Raw genomic sequence first — 11,427 nt, 5'->3', positions numbered from 1 at the left:
GATAGTATGAAGAAATATAGATAATACTAGAAAGCATATCTGAGATAACTTGGGAAGGAGTTTGATGTAGTTAACTTAATGAGACCTATTGGAATCCTAAGGAGTTGACAAGGAGTTTGAAGCATGTGAATGGATAATGGATAGTTTTGACAACTTTGTCTTTTCTGTCAAAGTCAAAAAATTGTATATAAATGAAATTACTTGATATACATTTCATGTAAGGTCGAAATTAAGTTTATACCTTTTAAATACCATTGATAGTGAGTTAGAAACACCGATGAATAAAGCACAATGAACTATTTAATTTGTTAACAATCAATTAGGTATAAAGAGACATAGTTTGAATTTTGGTAAAAGTCTAAAATGGGACAAGAATTGGAATTCCAAATCTACGATTAAGAAACTAGTTGAAGTTGGTTATTTAGAACAAACTTATGTTGTTAAATAGGAGTGACAAGTTCAAATTGCAAGCTAGTTAATCTAGAAAAGAATGGAATTTAATAATGATTTTCATCTTTAGATGAAACTAAATACTTGGCTGTAATTGAAGACACTAAATGTGAGGACAATGAGCTAATTTGTGAAATGGTGATAGTATGATGAAATATAGATAATACTAGAAAGCATGTCTGAGATAACTTGGGAAGGAGTTTGATGTAGTTAACTCAATGAGACCTATTGGAATCCTAAGGAGTTGACAAGGAGTTTGAAGCATGTGAATGGATAATGGATAGTTTTGACAACTTTGTCTTTTCTGTCAAAGTCAAAAAACTTGTATATAAATGAAATTACTTGATATACATTTCATGTAAGGTCGAAATTAAGTTTATACCTTTTAAATACCATTGATAGTGAGTTAGAAACACCGACGAATAAAGCACAATGAACTATTTAATTTGTTAACAATCAATTAGGTATAAAGAGACATAGTTTGAATTTTGGTAAAAGTCTAAAATGGGACAAGAATTGGAATTCCAAATCTACGATTAAGAAACTAGTTGAAGTTGGTTATTTAGGACAAACTTATGTTGTTAAATAGGAGTGACAAGTTCAAATTGCAAGCTAGTTAATCTAGAAAAGAATGGAATTTAATAATGATTTTCATCTTTAGATGAAACTAAATACTTGGATGTAATTGAAGACAATAAATGTGAGGACAATGAGCTAATTTGTGAAATGGTGATAGTATGATGAAATATAGATAATACTAGAAAGCATGTCTGAGATAACTTGGGAAGGAGTTTGATGTAGTTAACTCAATGAGACCTATTGGAATCCTAAGGAGTTGACAAGGAGTTTGAAGCATGTGAATGGATAATGGATAGTTTTGACAACTTTGTCTTTTCTGTCAAAGTCAAAAAACTTGTATATAAATGAAATTACTTGATATACATTTCATGTAAGGTCGAAATTAAGTTTATACCTTTTAAATACCATTGATAGTGAGTTAGAAACACCAACGAATAAAGCACAATGAACTATTTAATTTGTTAACAATCAATTAGGTATAAAGAGACATAGTTTGAATTTTGGTAAAAGTCTAAAATGGGACAAGAATTGGAATTCCAAATCTACGATTAAGAAACTAGTTGAAGTTAATTGGTTATTTAGGACATACTTATGTTGTTAAATAGGAGTGAAAAGTTCAAATTGCAAGCTAGTTAATCTAGAAAATAATGGAATTTAATAATGATTCTCATCTTTAGATGAAACTAAATATTTGGATGTAATTGAAGACACTAAATGTGAGGACAATGAGCTAATTTGTGAAATGGTGATAGTATGATGAAATATAGATAATACTAGAAAGCATGACTGAGATAACTTGGGAAGGATTTTGATGTAGTTAACTCAATGAGACCTATTGGAATCCTAAGGAGTTGACAACCAGACAAAAATAATAGCATATGTTGAGTGTGATGGTAGATATGAAAGAAGGGTGTCTTTATAAAAGCAAGACACTAGTAAAAGGTAAGAAATTATACATTAACCTAATACACTAGAGTAATGAGTGAAGTTACTACAAGGAAAGAAGGATAGTAAGAAATACCTTAAGGTATTTCTTGATACTAACATAAGAGAAACATTATGATGACAACATCATGTTGTAAAACTAATAGAAACTAAAAGTAATGATGATAAGTCCAAGAGAGTACCTAACTCTGAGGTACTGGAATAGCATGATGAGCGATTTAACAAGAGGAACTTTGTAAGTCCTTCTTACAAGTTCTATGAATTGTGATGAAAAGTTAAGATTACACAAGGAATGTGATAAGGGTGATAGAAGAAATAAGACTACAAGAGGTGATAACTTGATGACGGAGGAAATATACTTGGAAGATGTTCTATGATCAATAAAGGAGGAACATGACTTTACATGATGGGATATCGAAGAATGCAAATTGAAAATCAAAAGAATTGATAGTGCTAACAAGGTAAGGAAAAGAATAAACACTTAAAGTTTGCTAAAATAGACTAGCAAGAAGACAATGATGAGTAAAGGAAATTTTTGAAATTTCCGTGGATGAGTTAGACATACAAACTACTAGAGTATGAGAATTATGAGTGAAATGAACTAAGGATACCAGATTTAGAGCTTTCAAGTTGTACAACCTGGTGACGTAGACCAAGCACACTTAAGTGCAATTAAGTATTAGATTAGTGTATTGCTGCTATTCTAGATTCGATAACCATGCAAAGAGTAGATAGACTGATAATGAGATCTTATATTATGAATGAGTAAAGAAAATGGAACTTTGACTCAAAACATTATGGGTCACTTGATTATGATTAAAGGAATCATTAATTAATTGATATAAAAGTTGGTTGTGTATTAATAAGGAATGGACAAGAAATATAAAGAATTAATGTATGATATTACTAGAGAAGCTAAACTGACAAAGTGTTGAATGGAACAACTGACTACTTGATCAACAATGTTCAAGGGAACATAAATAATGAGATTACGATAAATACTATATATGGGAAATGGAGAAATATAAAGGTAGAGTTCAAGGTCCATAAAGAGTAAATGTGAGGCAAGGAGTTTCGGTGAAGAAATAAATGAAACATCTTGCTACACGATAAGGAGCATCTTATGATTTTCACCTTAAAAGAAATACCTTCATTTCCTTTAAAGGGTAGATAGTTGGGAAGAATTAAGTTACAGGTGACGAGATCATTCGAACCCAACAAGAGTTTGAAATTTAAGTTGAAAAAACTCCATGTGCTTTAGATATTCTTGCCATGGTATGCTCAGGCTGTCATGCCTAAGAAATGTGTTCACTATTGAAATGATATTTTGTTTTGACATGATAGTTAAAGTGAATGAAATCAGATATGGACAAGGCGGGAAACAGGCTTGGAATTGGATGGTATGGTACATGTTGGTAAAAAGTATAAGATTTATAGTGATATACATGGTTGATTTGTCTTATAGGTAAATGTAGAAAGAGAAACTAATTAGTATGAATGAATTGGAAAGATATCTTCAATTGTAACACCCAAAATTTTAAAATAAATTTTCACATTTTATAAAACACATTTTCATTCATAATTGTTATAAAAACACCATTGTATCACATAATCAAACATAACATCACATCCCAGGATAAAAAATTAAAAACTCCTCGTGTGTGTACTGATCAAGCTGGCGCCTTCCCGTGATCCTCACTGGTACCTAAAACACATAACACAACACTGTAAGCATAAATCCTTAGTCAGTTCCCCAAAATACCACACAAAATACATATTAGCCACTCGAGGCTATAACTTTGTTTGACCCTCTGGTCAATGTGTCTCAGTGGGACCCTCCAGTCCCATAACTCTATGGGCCCTCTGGCCCTAACTCTGTGGACCTTACGGTCCTAACTCTGAAAACTCTGGCACATATATAGTATAAATCACATAGAAATCACATCATGCAAAAGCATACAAAATACTCTATCACATAACTCTAATTACCGCTCTAGGTAAAGTATAATGAGAAGACTCACCTCAGGTAACTCAGTAAACCTCGAACTCTGTAAAAATCCGATCTAGCCTCCGCCTAATCATATGAAATAAATACTCTAAATCAATACATCTATCAAGGCTAAACTATTCCTCCTCTTAGTACTCTCAGAAGGGTAAAAGACCATTTTACCCCTCTCATGGCTCAAAGACCCTAAAGTTGACCAAACCCTAAAAGTCAACAAAAGTCAACTCCCCGGGTTACGCTGCGTGTACTACACATGTACGCTGGGCATACCCGGTGTCTTCATAGAAAATGGGGTGTGCGACCCCCTATGCCGCGCGTACTAGGATTACGCCCAGCATAACTCCCAGTTTCAAACTCTAAGCATTTTGGGGTCTTAATCCGTTAAGACCCACGTCCAATTTCTAGATTTGACCATTTATAACCCTCTTAATCCATAAAGTCGGCGACTTTAAGCCTTTGCATGGCTGGACAAGTCACTAACACCCATAATACTCCACTTCCTAACACTAGAAAGCTCAATACTCATGCATAACCTCATATCCACGACCAAGATGGAGACTTTATGGATTTATAACACAAATACCATTGAAATGGGACAGATCTAGGTCCATAGAGCACATTACACTCATAAAGTCTCCACCCTTGGGACTTCTAACCCTAAAATGGTCCATGAAATATCAAACCAAAATGAAGAGGAAAGTTTTGAACTTTATACCTCCAAATGCAGCTCCTTGCTCTGTAGATCTCAGATCTGAACTTGTACTTCAAGCTCTAGCCTCCACAAGCTCCTCTCTTTCTTCTTCACTAAAATGAAGAGGAAAGTTTTGAGCACTAGGGTTTGCATCTGGACCCATTATGCCCAGCGTAACCCTGGGTGCGCCCAACATACCCAAGAGAGTCCACGTCCAAATTAAGCGCATGAGTAGGCGCAACGTACTCCTCAGTACGCCCAACGTACTCATTTGCTATAAGAACTCTATAAAGGGACCACTTTTGACAACCCGACAAACTGGAAGGGTATAATAGCTTTACCTGAAATTCGGGATGTTACAATTCTCCCCCACTAGAACCAGACTTCTCCCTCGAAGTCTCATGCTAAAAACAACTCCAGATGCTGCTCCCGTATCTCTGACTCCGACTCCCAAGTCAGCTCGGACCCCTTCCGGTGCTGCCATTGGACCTGAACCAGTGGCTCCTCCTTGTTCCTCAAAACCTTGACCTTCCTGGCCAAGATCGCGATCAGTCTCTCAACATAATTCAGACCCGCGTCCACCTGGATATCCTCCAATGGTACCACTGCCGACTCGTCGGCTATACACTTCCTCAGTTGAGACACGTGGAAGGTATCATGAATTTGGCTCAACTCTACACGTAGCTCCAATCGGTATGCTACCCTGCCCACCCTCGCAATAACCCTAAACGTTCCAATATACTGGGGCCCCAACTTGCCCCTTTTCCTGAATCGGATTACTTCTTTCCAAGGAGACACTTTCAGGAGTACAAAATCTCCAACCTGGAACTCGAGCTCGGATCGACGCCTATCCGCATAACTCTTCTGGCGACTCTGGGCCATCAACCATCTCTGTCTAACCTGTTGTATCTGCTCTGTCGTCTGAAGCAGTATCTCAGTGCTGCCCATCACTCGCTGCCCTACCTCTCCCTAACAAAATGGGAGTCCGACACCTCCTCCCATACAATAACTCAAAGGGTGGAAAATCAATGCTCGAATAGTGGCTGTTGTTATAAGAAAACTCAGCCAAAGTCCCAACTCCCTCCGAAGTCCAAAACACATGCTCGAATCATGTCCTCGAGTGTTTGAATCATCCGCTCACTTTGTCCGTCCGTCTGTGGGTGGTAAGCGGTACTGAAATGTAGCCTAGTACCCAACTCTTCATGGAACTTCTTCCAGAACCTGGAAGTGAAACGCACATCTTGATCTGACACAATCGAGATCGGCACACCATGTCGCGATACCACCTCTCTCACATACACTTCTGCCAGCCTATCTGCGGAAGAGATCTCACTGATAGCAAGAAAATGAGCGCTCTTCGTCAGCCGGTCGACGATCACCGAAATTGCATCGACGCCTCTCGCAGTCCTCGACAATTTGGTGATAAAATCCATGGAAATCTGTTCCCACTTCCACTGAGGAACCTCAAGCGGCTGCAACTTGCCATGCGGGCACTGGTGCTCAGCCTTAACCTTGCGAGAGGTCAAGCACCTCTCTACAAACCAAGCCACATCCCTCTTAATACAGGGCCACCAATAATCTCTTTTTAGGTCCAAATACATCTTAGTGGCCCCAGGATGGATCGAAAACCTCGACCTGTGCGCCTCCTCCATCAAAATAGCACTTGCCCCATCCTCAAATGGCACCTAAATCCGGCCCTGGAAGGTCATAAGCCCCCTGCTATCGGCGATGAGCTCTGATATCTGCCCAATCACCCGCTCTCGCTTGTGGTTCTCCTGTCTCATGGCCTCCACTTGGGCCTCCCGAATGGTGTCCAACACCGGAGTCATCACCATCAACCTCATAAATACATCTCGCAAAGGGGCACTCTCTGCCCTACGACTCAAAGCATCGGCTACCACGTTAGCCTTGCCTGAGTGGTACAGGATCTCACACTCATAATCCTTTACCACGTCCAACCATCTCCTCTAACGCATGTTCAGGTTGGGCTAATCCATCAGATACTTCAAACTCTTGTGGTCTGTGTATATGGTACACCGAACCCCATACAAATAGTGATGCCAGATCTTGAGGGCGAACACCACAGCCCCCAATTTCAGATCATGCATAGGATACCTCGTCTAATGATGCTTCAGCTGCCTCGATGTGTATGCTATCACATGCCCTCTCTGCACCGCTCCCAGACCCGATATCGACGCGTCACAATATACCACAAAGTCATCCATTTCCTCCGAAAGGGCCAACACTAGGGCTTCACACAATCTCTAGCGAAGTGTCTTGAATGAGGCTTGCTGCTCCGGGCCCTAACTGAAAGCCACGCCCTTCCGAGTCAACCTAGTGAGAGGAACCGCAATCCTGGAGAAATCCTAAATGAATCTTCGATAATATCCAGCCAACCCCAGGAAACTCCTGAACTCCGAAGGGGATCTCGGTACCTCCCAGCTCATCACCGCCTCAATCTTGGCCGGATCGACCAATATCCCATTCTGGTTGACAAGGTGCCCTAGAAACTAGACCTCCCGTAACCAAAAATCACACTTGGAGAATTTGGCGTACAGCCTCTCCGATCTCAGAACTCCGAGGATCTCCCTCAAATGCTCCTCACGTTGCTCTCTGGACCTCAAATACACCAATATATCATCGATGAAAATGATCACCGAACGATCCAACATCGGCCTACACGCCCTGTTCATTAGATCCATGAATGTTGTCGGTGCATTGGTGAGCCCGTAAGGCATCACCACGAACACGTAATGCCCATAACGAGTCCTAAACGCTGTCTTCTGGATATCCTCATCACGCACCCTCATCTGATGATATCCAGACCTCAAATCAATCTTGGAGAACCAAGACGCTCCCTGCAACTGATCGAACAAATCGTCGATCCTCGGTAAGGGGTAACGTTTTTTGACATGTATTATTGATTTCAATTGAGTACATACTAGATGTAGAACCAGTTGCTTTGGCTTTTTCTTCTTTCACAACTTGAAGGTATTTTGGGCAACATATCTTTAAATGCCCATTTTGGCCATAATGAATGAAAACGACCTCTTTCAGATTAATGACAGTGTGATTTTATAGTTAGCTTTCCCGTTTGACCCACCATTAGACTGTCTGATGTGAGTTTTCACTTTCCATTCTGGTTGGATGATAGATTTCCTTTTCTTTCCCTTGCCTTGATGAATGGCCAGAACATGATGTCTCGCAACACTAAAGGAATAAGACTTCTTCATGCATGTTACAGTTACGGACTTGCACCAATGTTGCTTCTACGTTGTTCAAATGATATATCAAAATAAAATAAACTGATCATAACAACTTGACAAGGAGTTAAGAGCCATATCATGGCCAACTCTTTGTCGCAATTCAAATTAAGCTTTTCCAATCTTTCCACGTGCCACTATATTTTTTGTACATGGGCACACAAAGATTCTTCTTCCTTGAGTTTCCACACCATTAGGTCTTTGACAATCTCACGACATTCTTGCCTAGCTTTCTTGTGAAACATTTCACTAAAAGTTATGTTCATTTCATATGATCAATAGTTATCATGAATTTTTTGCAAATCTAAGACCATCGTAGCAATCATTATGCTAACAACTTTTGTGGCCGTCAATGTTTTGTTATTGGCAACTATTTCATTTGGAGTAGCGGTATTTGTATTTATCTCAGAAATTGAATATCAAGAAAAAACACTTTGTTTTCATATGGAAGAGTCATATATCAATGTCTACCTTTTAAACAAAGACATATTTGTTTTAAATTTATTTGTAAACTTGTTTCATCTCCCGCTGGATCTAGATACGATGTTTCTATTTTTTTTTAGTGGCAACAAACCATCATAACTTGATAATTCTTGCGGATATAATAGCATAAATTTTTGTTGTCATCCATGTTTAGCGGTAGTACTAGTATGTGTTTTGACATATTATTCCTTATAAAAGGTAGTTCACTACGATCATTAATATTTCTCAGGCGTCCGGCAAAAGTCGATAGCCACAGGTCCAAAGTTGATTTATAACATGTTATGTTAACAATACATTATCTATTAGAGTATACGGTATGGACAACAAGAAGTGCAATTTTTGCTGATGTGACACCTCATAATCTAGTCATAACAAGATGAACACTACCCGTCCTTCTTGTTAAAAGAATATTATGACATATCTTGTTGTGACGAGCACAAGAAGCAACTTTAATTTATTGTTGCCTTTATCAACCAATCAAATCATTTTATTTATTTATCTCTCTTAAAATATTATAACATGGGAACACTGTTATGGTGGTATTATGGTAGTGTTATAGATGAGGTGTCATATGAATTTGGTGTTATAATGTGACGTATAAAGAATAGATTATGTAATACAGCTTACCAACATCGTCCTTCAATACAACAGGAAAATCAAAACAGACACATTACTAAAACAGACACACATTAACCAATATTATATATTATGATAAAATTCACGCAGCAGTCTTCGTTGCCTTAATGTCCCCACCAGAGCTCTCTTGGCCCATGATATCAATAACCCTAGATTGTTTCTTCTCGTGAGCCAACTTCGGCACCTTGATCTTCAACACGCCGTCTTCAAGATGTGCCATTATCTTCTCCATGTCCACATTCCCCGGCAACCGGAACTGCCTCCAGAACTTACCACTCGTCCTTTCCGCCCTATGCCACTTATCACCGTCGACTTCCTCCTCAGCCTTCCTCTCTCCGCTCACCTTCAAGACTCTGCTCTCTTCCACCTCGATCTTTATGTCCTCCCTCTTCAACCCTGGTACATCCAAGGATATCTCGTGATGTCCGGATGTCTCCTTCCAGTCGGCTCGTGCCAAGTTGATCGTTTCAAGGTTTTTCGGAAGCTGAAGTGGGTTATGTTCCAGAACCTTGAATGGGTCTTCGGTTGGGATCATCATGTCCCAAAGAGGTCTGTTGTAGGGGATTAGAGCCTCTGTTTTTGTAGGTAAGCTTATCGTAATCAATGCGATTAATGCTGTCAAAGCAAATAAGGTGATCTTATGCATTTTGGACATCGGCATTTTTGTGGTTTGTACTTTATAGAAGTGGGCTTTGTTGATTGAATCGAGAAATAGCAGATAGTGAATTTAAGTGTGTTTGATATGGTGCGACGTTTATTTGATTGTCGAGTTTTGAGTTGAATCAGGAATGTTGGGTTTATATAGGCGATGGGAAAAGGGTCTCTGGAGTCTTCCACCAGGAAGAGAAGATCTTTGTTTTTCGAGAGACTGCAAGAACGAAGACTGTATCTAGAAGTCTCGAGACAGGTATCGAATTAGCTTTTAAGTAAAAATAAAAAAATAAATTTTTATTTAATTAATTTTTTTTTTTTTTTTTTTTGACACTTGATGAGCAGGAAGCTACACCCACACCCGAGACTAATTCCCATTTTTGTTTGGGAAATTTAGATGTACCGTTCTGTTTACAATTTATGGCCATCTTTTGATATTTCAATTCTTTGATAGATTGCGAAGTATTTATTTTTTTATTTTTTTTGATAATTTTATTAAATTGAAATTTATATTCTATTTAACTTTTTAAAATGTAAGTTTAATCAATTACCATAATACCATATTATTATTAGTCTATATTTTTTTCTTCTCTTTTTATACTTTTATAAATAAATATTTAACACCTATTAACTAACATTAGTTAAAAATTATAGATTACTTTAATTAAAAAATATTAAATCTAAAATACAAAGCTTAAAATACATTAATTTAAAAAGGATAAATTTTACAAAATTTTTATAACATTTTGATTTAGCATTTTTTTTATCAAATAGGACACTAATTTTATCAATGTGTTATAATATCGAAGCAGTCAAGCTGAACAGTGCAAATCCATACATAAAGGTGATACGACAACATGAAAGAAAAGCATGACAACTTAGCACGGTAAGCCTATAGCTTACTAAGCTAGTTCTGCTTATTGGATGCAAACCGATTCTGGAAACTAAAGAAACCAATATATTATAGCAAGAAAATCATCCGTACGTATCCTTATGTAAAATCGAAGGAAATACGAAAAATGTAATATTATTATATTGAAGGGTACTACCCTGCAACCTATGGATAACTTCATAACACAGTTAAAGAAGCAAGTACCTGGACTCTCTCATCTGTATATACGAAGCTCGATATACATCAGTAAGGCCAACACTTTCTCACCCTACGCGATTTAGCAATGCTCCTAATCGACATCCAACTTAGGGAAAGGAGAGCAATATCTGTGTCCATCCATCGATATTGCTTTTTAACCTAGCATATGTTTACCTTTTTGTAGTGTGCCTTCATGTTTGTGAATTAGAAGAGGACACTACTAATTTATTATCATGCATCCAGCCTCCGAGAGGCTATGTAGCAACATTGACACCATCTGTATTAAACATGCAAGAAAAACTACAAATCTCACATTCTTAGTTAGACTCACCCTTTATTCATATTAGCTTAATCCCACTATTCACTCCAACTACAATGACAACACCAAGCACCACACCATCATCGGTAACTCTAACACCCGCAAATTTGGGCTACTCAATTAAGATATAATAAGCGTTAAAAATGATTTTATATATATATATATATATATATATATATATATATATATATATATATATATATATATATATATATATATATATATATATAGAAGATTATCTAGGATAAAATCTTAACAAAAGTAATAGTTAGGGTCAACAATTGTAACATATTTGACATAATAAAGAGGAATTAT

At 37.5% G+C, this 11,427-nt stretch overlaps 1 protein-coding gene across 1 annotated transcript; it reads right to left on the bottom strand.

Annotated features, from left to right (window-relative positions):
* Positions 1 to 9,007: 9,007 nt before the first annotated feature.
* On the bottom strand, positions 9,008 to 9,926 carry LOC111891650 (22.0 kDa class IV heat shock protein). Its single transcript, XM_023887711.3, has one exon. It carries the CDS (start codon positions 9,711 to 9,713, stop codon positions 9,135 to 9,137), a length of 579 nt encoding a protein of 192 aa, XP_023743479.1. The 5' UTR covers positions 9,714 to 9,926; the 3' UTR covers positions 9,008 to 9,134.
* Positions 9,927 to 11,427: the final 1,501 nt, after the last annotated feature.

The sequence above is a fragment of the Lactuca sativa genome, chromosome 9, assembly GCF_002870075.4.
Source record: "Lactuca sativa cultivar Salinas chromosome 9, Lsat_Salinas_v11, whole genome shotgun sequence".
Classification (NCBI taxonomy): Eukaryota; Viridiplantae; Streptophyta; class Magnoliopsida; order Asterales; family Asteraceae; genus Lactuca; species Lactuca sativa.
This window is presented reverse-complemented; position numbering and strand designations above follow the sequence as displayed.